At 34.3% G+C, this 21,242-nt stretch overlaps 1 protein-coding gene across 2 annotated transcripts in view; it reads right to left on the bottom strand.

Annotated features, from left to right (window-relative positions):
- Window positions 1–21,242, bottom strand: part of LOC106457160 — a 75,212-nt gene that overhangs the window by 33,748 nt on the left and 20,222 nt on the right. Inside the window, exon 2 of one of the 2 annotated variants that reach the window (XM_022382989.1) lies at window positions 14,500–14,607. In XM_022382989.1, the coding sequence (XP_022238697.1) occupies window positions 14,500–14,505 (6 nt within the window). In that variant the 5' untranslated portion in view covers window positions 14,506–14,607. Of the gene's footprint in view, window positions 1–10,016; window positions 10,143–14,499; window positions 14,608–21,242 lie in introns of those variants that run through there. The other variant, XM_022382990.1, reaches the window with a different exon arrangement.

Genomic DNA, 21,242 nt, shown 5'->3' with positions numbered 1-21,242 from the left:
GGAAAGTGAATTATGACTTTGAGTGAGAAGACGCATTACACACAATTTTCTACACTGTCCACTAGAAGTCCTTACCTGATTACTATACTTATGAAACACAGTCAAATACACAAAATAATCACATTTTATAATACCCTTTCTGGGTTTACTCGGAGAGTTATGTTTGTTTATTTGTTTGTAATTAAGCACAAAGCTACACAATGGACTATCTGTGCTCTGCCCACCACAAGTATCGAAACCCGGATTCTAGCGTTGTAAGTCCGCAGACATACCGCTGTGCCACTGGGGTGTGGAGAGCTATTTATTGACATGAATAACTTTCGTCGCAAACAAAAGTTGTTGATCTGTGTTTTATGTGGACGATCTCCAACTGTCTTGCTTGTGGACGTAATGTTCGACTTATTTTGATTCGTTTTAATTGTCATAATTTAAACACTTTTTAGACTAAAGCAGTATTTTTCAAACTGTGGGATGCAACGCCTCAGGGTTCGACCTTTTGACGGGAGAGCTCAAAAAGCATTTTTTTTTTTCATTTAAAAAAAATATTAAGAACAGGTAAATAAGATGTTGATTTTGCTGTTATCATTTGTGAAAGTTATTTTAATGCGAAGGGGATCGCAATGGGAACTTGGCTGAATTAGGGGGGCGTCGCTATTTAAAGTTTAGGAAACACTGGACTAAAGGATATGTTTAGGGATATATATTTTCGAATTTTACTGCCACGTTTTGTAGTATGTTTTAAAAGTGTAACAGTATAAGTGCAAAATGAAATGGAAATGCTTAATACAATAACAAACAGTCTCACAGTTAATAAAAAAAATACAAAAATGAATTGAACCAGGCATGTAAGCTGACAAGAAAAACTCCTTTGGTCATTTATTGAATGATTCATTTATGTATAAATATTTTAAGATAATTGTACGTAATAATTTGGTTTGTTTGAATTTCGCGCAAAGGCTACATGAGTGGCTATCTGGGCTAGCCGTCTCTAATTTAGCAGTGAAACACTACAGGAATAGCAGCTAGTCATCACCACCCACCGCCAACTTTTGGGCTGCTCTTTTACCAACGAATAATGGGATTGACCGTCACATTATGACACCCCCACGGCTGAAAAGGTGAGCATGTTTGGTGTAATGGGGATTCGAAACCGCGATCCTCAAATTGCGCGTCGAGCGCCCTAACTACCTGGCCATGCCTACGTAGTAATCGTAATCTTAGATTTTAAAATGACTACAGTAATCTTCACTAAAAGTCACTCATTGAGATAATTATTTTTCCCTAGTCACTGAAGTTGATGCATAAACGATCATTTTAAGGTTATTGGTAAGTAAAATTGTCATACTCTTCCTGTTCGGAATGTACATAACATACTGCGTACAAAACATACTGCGTACAAGAGTGTGTAATATACAGAAAATACGTTAATAAAATAGTAAATAAAATACTGATAAAGAATGAAGTGAAGAAAGATAAATTTTATATTTTAAAATACATTCTGTGTAGTAACATTGAACTTCGACTCTCCGGGTATGTGAATTACGTAATGATTTTAAAACATGATATATCGAAATATACAATGCAAATGCTAAATTAATTAACTTTAAACAGTCATCATCCGTTGCTCAATTCTCATGTAATAAGGAATTATGATACTCCTTCTTCAATTTATCAAATTAATGTATTAAAAGTGAAAAAAAAGGTAATTGTAGAATTTGTGAATCATAATTGTCATTGTAATTTACAAAACTTTGCGAGACTTTATTGATACAATCCTTAATATATTTTCTTGAGCTTGACCTGGAATTGTCTTGTGGTTTGGGCATTTGACTTGCAATCTCTGGGTCGCGAGCTCAAATTCCTTCACTAAACATGTTCGCCCTTTCAGCCGTGTTGTTGGTAAAAGAATAGTCCAAAAGTTGGCGGTGGGTGGTCTTCTCTCTAGACTATCAATTCTATCTTAGGGACAACAAGCGCAGATAGAACTCGAGTAACTTTGCGAGAAATAAAAAAACAATTCTTAAACCACATGATAGTACACTTTCAACATTTTAAACAAAACGATTACTGCTGTCATAATTTTTTCAGAGTCGTGCGTGACACTAAATAAAAACTGCAGCCAATGAACGCAACGCCTCCACGTTGTTCAACAATTTTGTTAAGTACATAGGAAGGTCAGCACCCCACAATGAAGGGTATTGAGTGTAAAGTACGAACACTAGGTGTACTCCTTAGTCAACCGTTATTAACTAAGGATCGATAAAGCCCTCGTGATGATTTTCCTACACGACGTCCTTCTTTTAGAAGAATTCTCATACACGTGCTTAGTCTTAATAATAAGTAGGCAAACAACGGTTTATAAGCACAATGAGGAGATTTATTTTTTGGGGAACATACTAATGTTTCGACAGAACATCTTATTATTACATTAGCATAATGTGTTTCCATACTCAAGTATGTATACTCTTAACATGGATCGCGCCTGTAACAACTCTTGCTTGATACTATGCTCGATAGAAGAAGGTAAACTAAACCACTTTTTATACAAAAAATGTGATTCCAAAAGATATGAGCTCAGATATTAACATAAGTAATATGTTATATGCGTTCTTTTTCGTTTTTTACAGAGATAATAAACCATATTATATGAAAGTTAGTTCTCGAAGTATCATTTACATGTATCAGTAAAACAAGTTGATAATGTATCCGAGAATACAGAGGTTGACCACATTATACTGAAACGATTTTGGAGCCTCGTCACTTCGTTACAGTACATGTCACGTTATCCGATCATGCACGACCGTGCATCTTGCCAATAGCACTTCAGCGCATTTCCATGCAAAAGATTCCGTCGTAAGGCTGTCATGTTCGAAGTACATCCCTTCTCCCTGCAGAGCCATCTAGTGTGAGAAGAAGACTTTCCAAACACCTGTTTTAAAATAGTCCAGTCGCATAGAAGTTCATATTATTAGTATATTTTCGTATGGAATAGCATCAGTACCTGTTTCTTTATTTGGCAGATTAAGGCATGCAATGGATATTGGTTGTGTCGTAGAAACAAATTGTGTACACGTAACTTGTATCGCTTTTCTAGAAGGAGATCCTTCTTGATTATGTTGCATATTGTTGTCTGGCACACGTGGACGGCTTCTACCGTTGACTTTTGTGTTCAAGGATTTTAACCTGTTAAAAGACATCGCACTTTGCTTACCATGGTCGGATTATGACTTGTTGCAGGTCTCTCTCTCGATAGTCTGGGTACCCCAAGACACATTATTTTAACTTGAATGTATGATAATTCTGCATCGAATAGAGATGTTACATACCTATATAACGTCAAACAATGTCAGGATGTAGTTCTGATACATTCCGTTCTACCTTGACTTTGTATCAGGTGTAATCGCCTCGTGATTTGCCGAATTGCACATTAAAAATATTTTTAATATAGTGTACTTAACCTGATGATGAGAAGTTGGCTCAAATTAACAAAGAGGTATTATATGTCTAAATAATTTTAGAAATCTACCTTCTTCGGTTTTTTATTCATTGTGAAACATTTCATTTCAAAGGATCGAAGTACATATTTTCAGGAACACGTGAAACCAGAGCGAGGTGCCAATTCTCAAGAACAGATGAAACCAGATCGAGGACTATAAGAAACTACACCGAGATTCATTCTGATTTTCAAAACCAGATGGAACCAGTTCAAGAACTATTTCGCTATAAAAGGTGCAGGAAGATCAAGAGTTCTGATAGAAGTACTGATTATCAACTAGATGGAACTATCAAGTTACTGATTTCAGTTCTGATTTTTAATTAGGACTAGATGGGGTAAAGAAAGATTCTGATTTAAGAGCCAAATTGAAGAACCGATTCTGACTAAATGAAAATTGATTGAGGCTCGGCTTCTAAGGGCTAGTGAGGAACCAGGTCAAAATTTTGAGTCTAGAGATTATATAAAACCAGATCGAGAATCTGATTCTAATATTTAAATGAAAGAAGATCCAAGTGGTGACTGACGCTTTTAAATTACTATAATGAATACATGTAATCACCTGATCACTTTAAACTTAGTTTAAGAATCATAGCTTAATAAGCATTTATATTTGATTTGACAAATTACATGGAAAGTAGTGAGCGTATTACTTTAGGTACCTTACAGATAAGAGCTTGGTGAAGATTTAACAATAAAAAAAGTACAGAGATATGTGCAAAAAGAAAATACATACCAATCTGTGACCTACGCCTAAAGACAAATAAACATAATTTGAATAACGTTTAATTTTTTTTGGTGTTAAGCGCAAAGTTACACAATGGGTTATCTGTGCTGTGCCTACCGTAGGTATCGAAACTCGATACCTAATGTTATAAACTTTCAAAATTACCACCACCAAAGAGACGATTTTTTTTATCTTCAATATAGCGCTCCAAACTACTATCGTCAACTGATTGTGGTATGAGATTTGTTATGAGTTAATCTTTTCCGTATTTCATACTACACAAAACCAGTGCTAAATGTAACTACAAAGTTAGATAGAATCTTAGCCTCTTTGTTAATGATAGAGTTCAAAGTTGTGCGCGTAAATAACATCTGCGCCATATAGAAAAAATCATCCAATTTCGAACTCAGTGGACTGATCATGGACTGTAAGCTGATCGTGGTATGCAGTTCATTATCTAATGTAAGCTGTTCATGGTATGGGGTTTATTATCTAATGTGAGCTGATCATGGTATGGGGTTTATTATCTAATGTAAGCTGGTCATGGTATAGAGTTTATTATCTAATGTAAGCTGGTCATGGTATAGAGTTTATTATCTAATGTGAACTGGTCATGGTATGGAGTTTATTATCTAATGTAAGCTGGTCATGGTATGGAGTTTATTATATAATGTGAACTGGTCATGGTATGGAGTTTATTATCTAATGTAAGCTGTTCATGGTATGGAGTTCATTATCTAATGTGAACTGGTCATGGTATGGAGTTCATTATCTAATGTGAGCTGATCATGGTATGGAGTTTATTATCTAATGTAAGCTGATCATGGTATGGGGTTTATTATCTAATGTAAGCTGGTCATGGTATAGAGTTTATTATCTAATGAAAGCTGGTCATGGTATAGAGTTTATTATCTAATGTGAACTGGTCATGGTATGGAGTTTATTATCTAATGTGAGCTGGTCATGGTATGGAGTTCATTATATAATGTGAACTCATCATGGTATGGAGTTTATTATCTAATGTGAACTGGTCATGGTATGGAGTTCATTATATAATGTGAACTCATCATGGTATGGAGTTTATTATCTAATGTGAACTGGTCATGGTATGGAGTTCATTATCTAATGTGAACTGGTCATGGTATGGAGTTTATTATCTAATGTAAGCTGTTCATGGTATGGAGTTTATTATCTAATGTGAGCTGATCATAGTATGGGGTTTGTTATCTAATGTGAGCTGATCATAGTATGGGGTTTGTTATCTAATGTGAGCAAATATGGTTTATATTCAAAAACGCTATACATCGATATCATGTAATACTGCAGTCGATATACCGAATTTGATGTTTCTTCCTCTTTTGAGGGACGATCTGAATTTTTAATATTTTGGAGTTAAATTGATCGTAATTAAGAGTATTTTAAGTAAAGTCTTTGAAATGAACGCAATTAGGGATAAGCGACTGGCAACTTTTGTCCTTTTGAGCTTGCAATTATCGTAATTAAAGATACTCCAAGGCTAGTTTTTGATCTTTTCATCTTATTATGTAGCTATAATTACTATTGATATCTCAGTACCAATTTATCGTAATTATGAATAAGATGCAGAATTTGGAATTAAATATATGCAAATACTAGTCTTGAAACTTCAAACAGTCCGATTTGAAGATGTAAGATATGTCAATTTTTGATATATCGAACACAAAATAATTTCAATAAAGGATCAAACAATGGCACTATTTAATGTTCTTTACTTAATTAATGTTTGTCATTGGTCTTAGGAATCAAAATGATTTAACCAGAGATACAATGAGGTATTTTGCGCTTTTGAATCTTAACCTGACATTAATGACATATACAGTGATACCAGTTTTCGGCATTTTAAACTCAAATTGGACCTAATTAATGTTTTTGGATTTAAGATATCTCCAGTTAAGGATGCGACAGTGTCACTCCTTGACCATTTGGACTTAATAAGCCAGAGCCAGGTTTTGAATTTATTAAATCAAAATGATCCTTTAAGGATATAACGATGCCGGTCGTTGACATTCGCACTTAAAATGAGTCTAATTACAGATATAGTAATGAAAGTCTTTGACGCTTGAAATAATTATAATTATGGATGTGCTAATGCTCGATAACGTGTTTATTTGGTGCGATCCACCTATTGTTGTTAAACAAGCAAATGATACAGTGTATTCTTCTTTGAGGTTTCATAAATGTTACTTGTAATCAGTGGCGTAACTACAGAAGATCAGCCCCAATAAAATTACATATCCCACATTATAGCCCGTGCCCTGTGGATCCTTTTAGTTTATGTAGCGTCTTTAATTTAATTTTTGTTTGAGCTTGTTTTTGTTCATTCAAATGTCATTTATCACAGATTTGAACTTGCTGTTTGTAACGCAGTCCTTCCTTTTGAGTTTGTTTTGCTTGAGTGTTTAAGTGTTAATTTTCTATACATATGTTATATATAATTTGCTTTAAAAAGTTATTTGCAAAATCCATTATAAATCCTAGTCGTAACTTTAGGGTCATAACGGATAATATCTGTGGTAATAGTTCCCAAATGCGTTGGGGATAGCCCATCTACCAGATAAAATCCAAACGCTGATGTTAAACAAGCCAGTAGTCATGGAAAATCAATTAAGGGTATGGAGTTCAGTGCTTAAACCCAGAACGTCTCAACTCCTACTGCCTTTCGCTGTCTGCAGCCAGTTGTGGGAAGGCAACTACCCTTAAAAGTTATAAAGTAGAAATGAAATGAAACCACCCTAATATATTTCTATTATATGTCACTCCCAACCTCCGCCCTTACAAAACAAATGACATAATAAAAGAGCTTAAATAAAATGATCTTATATAGAAATGAAATAAAAGAGCTTAAATAGAACTACAAGTCCTACCTTAATATTTCTTATGTAGTTCATACTCCCAGGAAGTTTTGAAGGTTATTTTTCTTCTGAAAAGTACTAATTTTATTATATATATATATATACAATATATATACACACACACACTAAACATTAACTAAATGAATGTTAGAGAAGCAGACACATACAGATAATTTCATAAACACATAACAATCATACAAAACACTTCACTCTCCAACCTTTTGCCAATGTTCAAGATGCGTCTCTTCCAATCCCAAACAACGCAAAAAAAGTAAATAAATTAAAAGAAATTCGCACTGTAAGGCCTACCAAAATATGGCTTAAAACAATTCTTGCGTGCCTAAAGTCCGTCACACACCGATAGCTAACTCTCATTTCTAAATATTCTTCACTTATTAATATATTTGAAGTTTTTAACGTAATAATACAAATACCTACACTTTATTTATTTAGCATATAGAAAACATTATAATGAGCATTATATTCAAATAATATAAAATATAAAAGATTATAGCAACTTTTATAACACAACCACTTCGAGACACAAAACCACCACAACTGATATTTTTTGCGCCATCTTTTGGCAGTTTTTTTTCAAATTTAAAAAAACAAATGTTTGTATATTTTCAATGTTTTTATTTTCATTATTAACATTCCTGTTTGGGCCCCTTTCATGTGAGGGCCCCAATGCCACTGCATTGGCATAGTCACTCCACTGCTTGTAATATTTAATTGAATAAACGTAAAACATATTGTAATATGAGCACATTTGAATTAAAAATCTACCTATTCTTCGTTTGTTGCATCTATACATTCGGCGCCAAACATATTCGCTCTTTCACCTATTGGGGTGTTATAATGGTAAAACTGTAGCCCAAAAGATGGAGGCGAGTGCTGCCTGGCGGTTGACTTTTCCTCTCGTCGGATCGGCGGTGATAGTCGTGGTACTTAAACAAGCAAACAATATACTTCGAACAATTAGCAATATCTAGCAAGTAACAGTTTTGAAAAAACATTCCTAGCATAAGTTACTTTTTATCCAATCTCTCACCAAAGGAAACCCCCCACAAAGCACTAACCTTTTACATATTAGAGTAGATTTGTTTCTACGGTTGTTTACGATGCGGTATTTGGTTGGTTGGTATTTCACCTGATCTTCTCTAAATCTCCGTTAAAATATATCGTTCGGCAATCCTGGCTGACAAACCGTGGCACATCGAACTTGAAACAGTCAGGAAACAATAATATTGATTCCGTAGTTGTTGGCTGCACACGAACAAACTTGAGCGAACGTTTGGCGCAAGAGCAAACTTGAACGGACGTTTGAAACTCTTCGAGAAAACGAGAACAACAACAAAAAAGACATCAAAGAACATCCAGCCGTGTCAAGCAGTCTCACGTGCAGTTGCTCATAGCACGAGATGTCTTGACCATAAATTCCTGGGTTCGACAGTTGTTGCGAAACCAGAGAGCTGTATGAATAGAAATCCTTATCTTTTATCGTTTTACGGCTTCCTTACTTTTTGAATGCAAATAGGATAAGAGGTAAAGTGAACGTTTCGTGTTAAATCAAAGGGTGGGGTGCGTATAGCTCAGACTCAGACACCGAAGGTCGTCAATCAGTCATCGGGTTTCTTTATACGTAGTCAAACGAGTTCACAAGTCTTTCAACTACGCCCTTACATTTACTGACCAACTTCACATTTATAACGTTTTCAGAATGCTAAACATACAGAGTCGTTTATTTGACTCTTGAGCATTGAATCTAAGACCGGTTCAACTTGTGCTTTTTTTTTTCTCAAGTGCACAAACCTAGTCTCTAAAAAGGAACGAGTACCAACGAAGTCAATTTCCACATCTGGTTCGGAAACTCTAGAAAGAGCTCTATATATTAACTTTAGCATTGACGTTTGAGTCTGACGATAGAAATTATCTTTACTTGTTCGATGTTAAGCAGAAAATACACGAGGGGCTGGCAATCTGTGTCTACCCACCGCGGGTATTGAAACCCGAGTTTTAGTGTGATAAGCCTTCAGACTTACCTCTGAGCCACCAGGACAGTATAAAGTAAAGTTTGACCCGCTAGAAAAAGGGAGCTCTAAGGTTCTTTATTTTCACAAATTAACGAATAAGCGAGGTCGGAGATTGTGTACAGTTAATATCATAACCAAGATAACCAGATGTTGTCATATATACAATCAAGTAATAGCTTTCAATTCATCGTTCGAGTTTTTTCGGCAAGTTCGCGGCGTGTTCAAAAGCTTCTCCCAAAACTCATTGCTGAACAATTCTCGTAAGCTGTGCTTGTGGTATGTACTCTAATTGATGTTCTGTTCTGGGACAGATTTACGGCTCATCTCTCCCTCCTCAACACCCAGTGTTGAACTCCTTTCTTGAATCGCTTATAACCGTCATTGTTTCTAATGTCATCTAGCAATATCTTTGTTCTTCTACCTCTTGGTGGTTTTCCTTTCGTGCAATCTTCTAACACCTCACAATATGTGACCCAGCCATGTCTTTTGTTTCTTTTCGTGCAATCTTCTAACACCTCACAATATGTGACCCAGCCATGTCTTTTGTTTCTTTCTAATGATTTCTCCTCCTCCCCTCAACCATTACAAGTACCTCTTTAGTGATTTTTTCTATCCAACTGACCCTCTCCTTTCTGCTCCCCCCAGTGGCACATCGGTATGTCTGCGGACTTACAACGCTAGAAGCCGGGTTTCGATACCCGTGGTGGGCAGAGTACAGATAGCCCATTGTGTAGCTTTGTGCTTAACTTCAACCAAACAAACTCTCCTTTCTTCACATCCACATTTCAAAACTCTCCAAGCGCCTTACATCTTAGTTATTTGTGTACTCGTTTTATGCTGATAAGGAACTACATCCACACTAGTGAACTTACCAGTCTTTTCCTCAATCTCTTTGATCGTCGAGTTTTAGCACTTCTTTCCTCTCATTAAAGGATTTTTGGCTATTGCTACTCTAACTTTTACTTCTTCTGAGCTCTTCCTATCTGACGTCAGTAGACTTGTGGTATCTAGCATGTAACAAATTGAAGTATGTAGTCACACTGAACGAAGCATATATCCACTTAACCGAATGCAAAATTTTGGAAAATATTGTATTGTCTTTGCTGTGATACAGCATTTCAAACACGATCCATGTTTTTGCTTGTTCCAGTTGCCATAAAAAAGGGGATCAGTATTCCCCAATATTTTTTTCTTTAAACTTACCCAATTCTACATTACATATCTTTAGAGGGTTTGCCCCTTTTATAAAACTTGGCCTTCTTTTTGATATTATATGGTTGACCTCTTTAGTCTAAGTTGGCTGTTTTTGAACACGTGAAATGTTTTGAAAAACAATGTGCAATATAACTTCTACTACTTTAGAGGTGTTAGAGAAATTTAAAGCTGGCACTTAATAAAACAGTAATTTATATATCTAGATATTCTGTATACGGAAACTAATATTTTTATCCATTTATGAGACTTATTAGGACTACTGCAATAATTGCTTTCCATGTTTAAAAATGTCGAATACTTTTTATACAGTACAGTCAAATGCTTTGATAGCATATGATGTTTCTGTGATAAAGCTATTTTATTAAATAGATGAGCTGATTAAACTGATTAAATAAGCTGATTTATTTCGATTAAACCCTGAATAAACTGTGTTATTTCATTTATGCAAGTCCTCCCTCTGGTGGGTGAACTGTAAGTTCACGGACTTACATAGCTAAAATCCTGTATTCCCCACGGTGAACAGATCACCAATAGCCCATTGTTGAGCTTTGCCATAAAACAACAACATTTAATCCTTCTGACTTTGATATTAGAAAAAGAGCAAAAAGAAAAATGATAAAAAGAGCAACAGTTTTATCATTTATTGAATACTTACCTATCTTAGTCTATGAAAGATATAATGCATTGTAATAAGGTCTACTGTTTTAAAATAAATATAAAAAACAACATAAGATTTCACTCGAAGTGGGGTTCGAACTCCAGCTCCCAGGAAAAGCAGTCAACACAAATGTAGCGTGGGAGTATAAACAAACAAACAAAAAATGATACACTAAACTTTAATAGCATCAGCTACTAAATAAATGTTGTAAGTTACACATTTACTCTAGCTATTACGGTTGTGACTTATCCGTATATCACAAATATATTCCATGCTTTAAACTTTTCTAAACAAAAAGCGGTAAAATACGTGAAAATCTATGTTTAAAAACACAAGTGAAAAAATACTAAATTCGGACCTCTCTAAAAATTAAAATATTATACCATTAGAGATATCCTTAAAATAAAACTGTAGTAACTTCAATCTAAAGGCATAATGACGTGTACATATGTTAACTTATTTATACCCCCCATCTCGAATGAAGTTGATGACAATAACGTACCCCACTTTATGAATACTACCATCCCTGACAAAAGTCAGAATATTTCTACGAGATAACTCAAAGTTACGTTGGCGTAGCGAAAAAACATGGATTGGGATCGTATGGCAGCATCATACCGACGCCACCAAAGAACACATGTAAGTAACTGTTACACCTATGGCCTGCCATTTAAATCTGTACACAACCTCCCTATAAACATGGAAAACAATTCCCAGAACTTTAACTATTAAGTGGTCCATTAGTAACAGAAACGCGGTCACTGAACTCTGCTGGCAATGCAGCCCACTAACCCAACCACAATCTACGGGGCTTGGAATATTTTTGAGGTAGTTTATACCTTATCGTTTGTTTCTTAAAGAAATCGCTTGAAAAGTTACTAGGGGACTGTCTAAGATGATGTATAAATAAAAACCAAAAACGTTTACACCAATAATTGTTTTGACCGAAGATAAAACTTATTGATTGTGAAGATTAAAACTTCGTTGAATGTGTGTGTTTTTACAGCTTGGTTTATGTTATGAGAATACTAATTATCTAATTGTTTACTCACAAGTGTTGAGTTCTTTTCAAGAAACTGTAGTGAACACATTTTTAGAACAATCCAGTGCTTATTTCATTTTCAGGGCATCATTCGACAGAACTCCCTGTAAACTACGTGGCCAGCTGTATGTTTTAATATTTATTTGTAGTTATTTTTATAGTATTTAATGCTTGCTTTGTAATTGTGTAAATCGTGTTTAATATGTGAATTTGTGCAATATCAGGATGGTCATAATAGTTTTGTATTTACAAAAAGCAACTTAGTTTTATTGTTCTGCAGATAAATACTATTATAAGTAAATATCTCTAGAATAAACACTAAACGCCCGCAAGCGTTTAAATCTAAACACAAGCTAAAATTAAACACCTGGAGTTGTTTGTTCCACGTGTCACATGTTTAGAAACTTGATATACCTGAATCCTAGGTTTCGCTGACTTAGCCACTCAGACTATGTACTGGTTAGATACCATTGAAGTGGAAAATATTAATACCAATACAACGCCTATAACGACTACGGGAAAACATAGTAATAAAATTCCAGCTCTTCTTTTTTTTTATGACGTTTCAAAATGTAAAAACATTACAGATGACTTTATTTAAAACATAATATTCAATAACATGTTTGGTTAAATTATAATATTTTTATTTTAAGGAAAGACTACGCTAATACAATTACAAGATTATAAGAATACTTTTACCATAACTAAAGTATACTTATAGAAACAGTGTTCTAATTAAATACCGCTGTCCTTAATTTTAACTACTGAAAAGAGGCAGGGATGGCAGCCAATTGCAAATGCCATCACAAGACTCTGTCCGATTTTGAACTATATAATGGAATTAACTGTCTCTCTTATAACGCATTTACAGGTAACAATACGAATCATGTTTAACAGCGCGAACCTTGGCCCTTCCGGGTCTAATTATTTCTAATGGAATTCACTTATAATGAGATTTTTTGTTTTCTGAGTTAATGTTTATGAAATATCCATAGAAGGAGACTGCTCATAAAAAAATCACAACATTTGGAACAGGAGAGTTCTAATTGTTCTCCGTGGATGTGGACAGATTTTCATAGCAGAGCATTTAGGCAGTTACAAGCTCCGAAATCACACACCAAGATAATTTGGAGCAAAGTGAATACATATTTATGATATAAAACAATCCAATATAAAAGGACATTATGATGAAGCTTAGCATAACTTTTGGTACCATTAACAAATATCCATGGATTTGAAGTTACCAAAGGTCCTCAAGCTTCAAAGAACGGCTGTCTTCGTGAGAAAGAAAACCGAAGAAACAGAAATCACTGCAATTCTTTCGACCATATACCTGTCAAGTCCTCTAATGCCTTTGGTCTGCTTAAACATGTCTAGGAAGCCGAGAACTACATACAATAGAGGGGTATTTGGAAACTTGAAAAAAGTTGTGTGATCTAAAATTGATATCGTTGTTCATCGCATAAGCTTGTTACAATAGAAATTGCGATATTGGGCAATAGTATGTCACCATGACCATTAGACTCATCTTGATCAACTGTGGAAGTAGTAGTTCCACAGGCAATATATGTAGTTAAGATACAAAAAATTATAAAAACTATAGATATCAACACGTTAGTTATGCAAGAATGTAAAGTGTAGTATACGTAGCATTTAGATTTTATGAAAATGTGTGAATGGGCAATGTTGAGGAATCCTCAATCCGTTATTTGCAATATGAGAATCTCTTTTCGTCTGTCCTTGTAACGACGAGTGTTGGTGTTTTGTCACTTGTTTCTGTTCTTTATAATATTGTTTAATTCAGATCTGTAGTCAGTATCACTGAGCCAGATGAATGTTAGCTACCGCATCGGTATCAAAAGTCCGTAATAACCTTTTTGAAAGTGCAGAATGCCTGTGCCCGTCAGTTTTGCAATACATGCGAAATGTAGTGATTGATAACTTCTAAACGGACAGCGAGAAAACAATTACGTAATTAATAGCGTTAAGATTACTAAAACAAATTCCACTTGACGTGTACTTTATGCATATAAGAAACACCTTAATCGATAGGTAAGCAAATAAGTAGATAGAAAAGAAAGATAGTCAAGTCTGTTTCGAGTCAGGTCTGTCAGTAAAAATAAGATAAATATATTATGCCCTTTTCAATATATAACCCTTCAAGTAACATATTTTGTCGTTAGAGGTATCTCATGACAATTAATCTTGATTATTACTTTTCAATAACTTCATTGCAAGCAACAGTTTTGACGTTTTCACTTTATAAATTATTTCACCACATTTCATTTAGCAACGACATGATACTATTAAGATTTAACGAACACTTGAAAGAACTTAAAAAAAGAAAACGTCCAATGATTAGGCAGGTTTCATTTATCACGCTTTTTTGCAGTCAAAACTGAAACTGACTGAACTTAAGATATCAATCATCTTCACTCACGTGCATCTTCTCATTTATGTACTATCCGGAAGGGTCTATTTCTTGAACTTTTTCCGTTCATGTTCTTATGATGCTTCAGGTGATTGTTATTCTGGAAAGCTCACAACCCTGTGTTAAAGTGCAAAGGAAAACATAAAACCCTTGAAACCAACTGTAAAATATTGTCTAAATAGTAAAGTGTGATTATAGAAGAAAAAGACACATTATACGGTAGGAAATAAGCCCTAAATATATATAGTAACAAAATATGTTAATGTTTCATTTATAGAAAGGTAAATTGTTAGAATGATAGAGAATTGTGTGCTCAGATAGCTAAACAAATAAATATGTGTATACAGATAGCTAAACAAATAAATATGTATATACAGATAGCTAAACAAATAAATATGTGTATACAGATAGCTAAATAAATAAATATGTATATACAAATAGCTAATTAAGTAGAAAATATATAAGTCCAGGCTAAATAATTAGATAATTATATATGTACAAGCAGCTAAATAATTAGATAATTATATATGTACAAACAGCTAAATAATTAGATAAATATATATGTACAAACAGCTAAATAATTAGATAAATATATTTGTACATGTAGCTAGAAAACGTTTTATACGTAGATGACTATGTAGAAAAACGGAGGAAGATAAAGATATGGATATCCAGATAACTCTATATACGTATAGTCGATTTGAAGATGTATACACAACTAAATCAATCTGACGCAGTTCGATACAAATAATGTCTATATGCTCCAACACAAACGACAAAAAATAACAAAACATTGAAAAATCAAATGTAAAATTTCATAGTTATCTTCACTCCTCATGTTGAACGATATACGGTCTTGGCCTGAAATATGAAAAATAATATATACAACATAAACTTGAACTCGAATTTAACCTAATGTTGAATTATGCAAAAGATTCTCCTTTTGAACTTTTTTTTCAATAGTATCGAAACTACATAAACAGTTCAATTTAAAGCAATAATACATAGAGTGATAAATATTTGTTGTTGTTTTCTTAAATTCTAAACTAAACTAATATCTCATATGTCAACAATGACTTACAACGCTAGAGACCGGGTTCCGATACACGTGGTGGGCAGAGCACAGATAGTCCAATGTGTAGCTTTGTGCTTTAATAAAATAAAATAAAATAAAATACTGAAAATAAAAAATAGACATACATTCTAAACGATTATGTTAATGAAAAAAACTTCAAAGAAAGTATACCTTACACAACGTATGAACACTTTTGGTTTACTTCATGTACTATCGTAGATTAACTTCTGTCTTCTGCGTGAACTGTCACGCACCTTGTATTTAATATCACCATTTAAAGAAACAACTATTAAAAGGATTTCTAGCTTTTTACGTACCCATCTAAAGCAATAGAAAATCTGCTACAGAAAAATGGACAACTGCATATAGAAAGACAATTTTTGATGAAATCATAGAGGTAAGAATAGTAGTATTGATAATGATATAGCACGTTAGTTTCTGAAACTATTATAAGCATTAACTTCTAGTATGCAAGCTCTTTCTTTTTGACATACTAGAACCTAGCATAGCCTAATGATTCACGTATCGAACTGGAAGTCTAATTATCTCGTTTTTAACTGTGACTGCGTTATAAGAGTCACAGTCAATCTCGCTGTTCGGTTAAGTGAATGCGGTACATGCTGGTAACTAGTTGTCTTCCTTTCTTCTAACTATATGATATTTCGTCGTAAAATTCAATAACAGATAACAGAAGTTGGCCTGATGTATGCTGTTGTACAACATGATTACACAGGCCTGCCTGCGATGGTTTTATTGTCTTGAAATTTTTACATGTTCTACGGTAATTCCTGTACACTGAATTCGAAAATAATATCCATTTTTCTCCATCACGTACAGATTTTTCACAACACATAAAAGAAAGACCACAACACGTAGTTTTGAGACAAAAAGACGTAGACTTAAAAAAATCAGTATGAATGAGGATGCATATTCGTTTGACATCGATGTTCTTCCATTTTCTTCAGTTTGTTTGTATTTTTGTTTACAAACACAATAATAAAAAATGTTCATTGTGGTAAACGAAATAATAATTTGATCCAAATAAGAGTTTTTGTTTCTTCCCGATTTGTAAAAAATCCTTACGTGATAGAAAAAAAAATATTATTTGCGAAATCTACGTACATGAATTATGGAAAACCTGTTATTAAAACCAAAACAACTTTTCTAAAGTTTAAATTCGCAGGCCTATGTAATTGATAATTATAATGTCTATTCAGTCCTTTAATGTTCCACGAAATAAAAATTATACGAAACCTCTGGGCCATGAACAATTTTCTAGCTAAATTGATATATATATATATATATCTCCATCATTAAGTAACACTATTTGTATATTTTCCGCTATGTATATATATATATACATATATATATATACTGATTTTCACCTTATTTTCTTTAACAATAACTTTATCATAATTTAAAAAGGCCAAGCTGCCTTCGTTTCAAAATTCACTCATTTTCTCTCTCAACATTTTTCTTTCCTGTTTATTCTCATAACAGTAGTCTTCGTAAACTTCCATTTCCAGCAGTTCACTATTTTCCTTTAATTATCCGCCTTCTTTTTAAAAGTTTTTGTCTATCAAGTCTTAGAGACTTCGCAGTGATTTGTGATCTCATTTTTAACCAGTTTTATGTGCTTGTTCAATTTGTATTATGTCAGCGTCTTCCAATTTTAATTTCACTTCATTGATTAGTACCTTTTCTTCTGTCTTCATAACTATATTCTTTTCATTCTTCATTCATTCTCCAGAATATCAGATCATTTCTTCTATTTTCGTCTTCTAGTCTAATTAGCATATTTTTTAGGTAATTAATTTTCCTTCTGCCCAATGTTCATTTCACGTTCAATATTCCGAAAATTTTCCACTTTCACTGGCATGGCCAAGTGGTTAGGGCACTTGACTCGCAATCTGAGGGTGGCGGGTTCGAATCACCCATCCCACCAAAGATGTTTGTGATGGTCAATCTTTGGTAAAAGCATAGCCCAAGAGTTGGCGGTGGGTGGTGATGACTAGCTGCCTTCCCTCTATTCTTTCACTGGTAAATTAGGGGCGGCTAGCGCAGATAGCCCTCGTGTAGCTTTGCGCGAAATTCAAAACAAACCACTTAATTTTTTTTATTTCTCTTTTACTTCATTAATGCTTCCATTTATATTTTTCTAATTTCTGTATTATAGAAACAAAGCTTTGATCTTCACATATGCCAGCTTCACTTAAATTTCCCGTTTCTCTATTAATGTCAAGTGCGTTAATTTCCATACCCATTCGTTCAGGTGTTTAACTATTCAAGGAGTTAATTTGAGGCCTACTTACTCCCTTTTGTTCTATATTTCTTTGTTGACTTTTTTTTGGAGGTCCAGGATTCTGTTCTTCATCACCTAATATCATTACCATAATTATTAATGCTAACGTAGAAACTAATGTTATTTTAGAAATACCTGAATGTAATCCACCAGTACACTTAGATCTTTCGTTAGTTCTCTTCATTCTTTGTTGATAGAGACCAGTCCTAATTCTTCAAAAATGAATTGAAATAGTCATTTTAAATTTTGTTATTCCATTCACCAAAGAACAAAGTTTGTTGGTTTGCCAGGTATTTCAAATACATCTAACCTCTTCTAGATAATAACGCTCTCTCATTCATCTTTGATTTTTTTTACACGCACGTAAGCAGGGGGGTTCGGGAGAACCACCTATTTTTGTTATGTAAGAAAATTATGCTTATATAGTTATAACTCAGCTGCTTATGGTATTTAACGTTTTATACATTCTTCTGATGAAGCATTAGCAATTTTGGGTTTGAAATAGTCACATTCCCACAGACCCCCGTAGCATTAGTATGCTTTGCATGCTGATTGTGTTTCGCACAATATGTGTTGGCTTTTGATCTCACAAATTAGAACCCCTCCCCACCCCTTTCAAATATTCTGCGTACGGGCCTGATTTATTAACGATAATAACACAACTAACTTTAATATACATCTGTCTACAAATGATTATATCTGACATTTACCTGGTACCTGTCTAGTCACGAAATGCATACTACAACCAACAACTGAAGTATTAAAACTGAAAATCATGGCACGTGAGACGCGGTAACTATAGGTGAGTTGGTTAAAACATTTTCTCCGTTATAAGAAGCAGAGTCGAATTCCATCAGATTTCAATTTCTATTTATTCAGAAAATCCTACTTTAAATGGTTTTTGTCTAGTTAAGATAATCATCCAATTCATCTTTGATGGGTATCTGTCTAACGATGACAATAATATAAATGTTTTTTAAAAGATATTTGTTTAGCAATGAAAAGACATGATCGACATTTTTCTAGTAGTGTCAATGACACAAGTACTTTTTGATGGGTATCCACCTAACAATGTCAGTAAGTGAGTTCTTAAAAGTATCTGTCAAATAATGACATAAATGGTTTCTGAGAAGTATCCGTTTAGCAACAGTAGATGAATTATATAGAAGAAGTGGAGGTGATGAGAGAACAGCAGTAAAGCTAGGAAGTAACTTAGAAAAGGGGGAACAAACCTATAGTAATTATCTAGAACCATCTCTTCGTTATTGTATAATCCATTTGTAAACTAGTAGTCTTAATTTAGTAGTATATTCGTGTGTGTGTGTGTATATATATAAAACAACAACAACAACAAAAAAGAAGTCTGTTAAAGTTAACACATACTGACTACACACGAGCCTTTACGCGTACTGGCACAAAATATCTGCGCGCAGCTGTGGGGTTAAAAGACCCTCTCATGATTTACAGATGCTCCAAGGTACTGATCAAGCTCCCCCATATCCCTAATTATTTCTATAGATACTGCAAGGGGAGGTCCGTACCAGTAAACAATCCTTTTTTAGGACACCTGCTCTTGGTATCTGAGCATGCGTGTCATATTTGGTCTCACTAGCTTGCGAATGAGGGTATGAGCACAGTTTCAAAGACGGCACCCCTGGGATTGTGAGAGGGGGGCAGTAACATAAATTATGGTGTTTAATTAGAGTTCGTCGACCTTGAAATCCTATGTAAATATCCCAATCGTGTTTGGGTAACCTAGCATGTGAGTTTAAGCCTCTCCCTATATAACATCTTGGTAGGGGGACTACACCATATGAATAAGGACATCCCCGTATCACCCCGAGTCCGTCTGTTAAGTCTAATCCTCTTAACTCCAAAACTATGGGAGGAGTTTAAGAATAAAGAAACAACTTCATAAATTGGCTGACAATTAGAGTGAACTAATATAGAATAGATGTGCCTAAAAACAGCCCCCCCCCAGTGGCACAGCGGTATGTCTGCGGACTTACAACGGTAGAAACCGGGTTTCGATACTCGTGGTGGGTAGAGCACAAATAGTCCATTGTGTAGCTTTGTGCTTAATTCCAAACAAAACAAAACAAAAAAATCCTAAAAACTAGTTTTACGAACACACTTACAAGATTAATTCATTAAGTATTTTTACAGCAAATTTGTGCTTAAAAAGGTTTTCTTCAAGATGCACAAGATTACTTATATAAAGTTTATAGAACACTTGCCCGTATTCTTATCGTCAAAATATAATTGAAGCAAACGCATGCTTAGCCGATTTTATGTACAAAATGGCATAGAAAAAACGTGGTATAGATAGACGGAATTAATATTCATGAGAAAGTTGGTCGTGGTCTGTCTTGTAACTTACTTATTAGGACATTATAAAAGATTGGTATCTCTTTGTTTACAACATTGTTATATACATCAATAGGTGTATGATTGTGAGAGAACTTCACAGTAGGTGGAGTTCCGTTTGGTGCTTGACACTGATGATATAAATGATTAACATCGTTCTTTGCTTCAATGCGCATGACTGCTCATAGCCGAGGTCCAATTCTCAGAAGGACGATTGTGGTTCAGTGGCTAGCGTGTTGGACTCAAGGTCTGGGGGTCCAGCGTTCTCGCACCATTACTGCAAAAAGAAAATTCGCGCTTAGAACTTTGGGGCACTGGATGCATTATAAGCATAACAGTGAGTTATTAGCTGCCACCTTTCTTCTAGTCTATCAGTTTCAAATTAGAAATGGCGACATCAGATAACCTTTCAGTAGCTTTGTGAGTATAACCGAAAACAAACAAACTTCCAGTTATTTCCAAAGAAATAAAAGATTTCTTATACGTATCTTATATTTCGAATTTCATAACGAATGTGTAGGCAATGTTGTCTCTTTCTCCATACACATACACATGATATAAAGGTTCAAAGAACCATTAATTGACATCTTATGAATGCAGGTTGGAAATTTTGTTTGAGTGAAACTTAATCGTCATATTAATAAAAGGTTAAAATGGATAAATAATATACGATTGAAATGAAATACATTTGATAAGAAAAATATGAGAATTTTTTTTTAATAAGTGTGAGATTAAGTCGATTGAACAACTTATCTATAAATATATATAGAGTGGGAACTTACCAAACACGAACACTACATGAGTACTTAGTGGAGATATCAGCTTCAATACATTCTAACACACACAAGACCATCACATTAGTACTTAATGGAAACACGTGCATGCTTCAATACCTTCTAAATGAAACAATACAATGTCATGACTGTTTAGTTTATTTGTTTGTTTTGAATTTTCGCGCAAAGCTACACGAGGGTTATCTGCGCTAGCCGTCCCTAATTTAGCAGTGTA

The sequence above is a fragment of the Limulus polyphemus genome, unplaced genomic scaffold, assembly GCF_000517525.1.
Source record: "Limulus polyphemus unplaced genomic scaffold, Limulus_polyphemus-2.1.2 Scaffold298, whole genome shotgun sequence".
NCBI classification, from domain to species: Eukaryota; Metazoa; Arthropoda; class Merostomata; order Xiphosura; family Limulidae; genus Limulus; species Limulus polyphemus.
The sequence above is the reverse complement of the archived record's forward strand: the minus strand, read 5'-3'. Positions and strand labels throughout refer to the sequence as shown.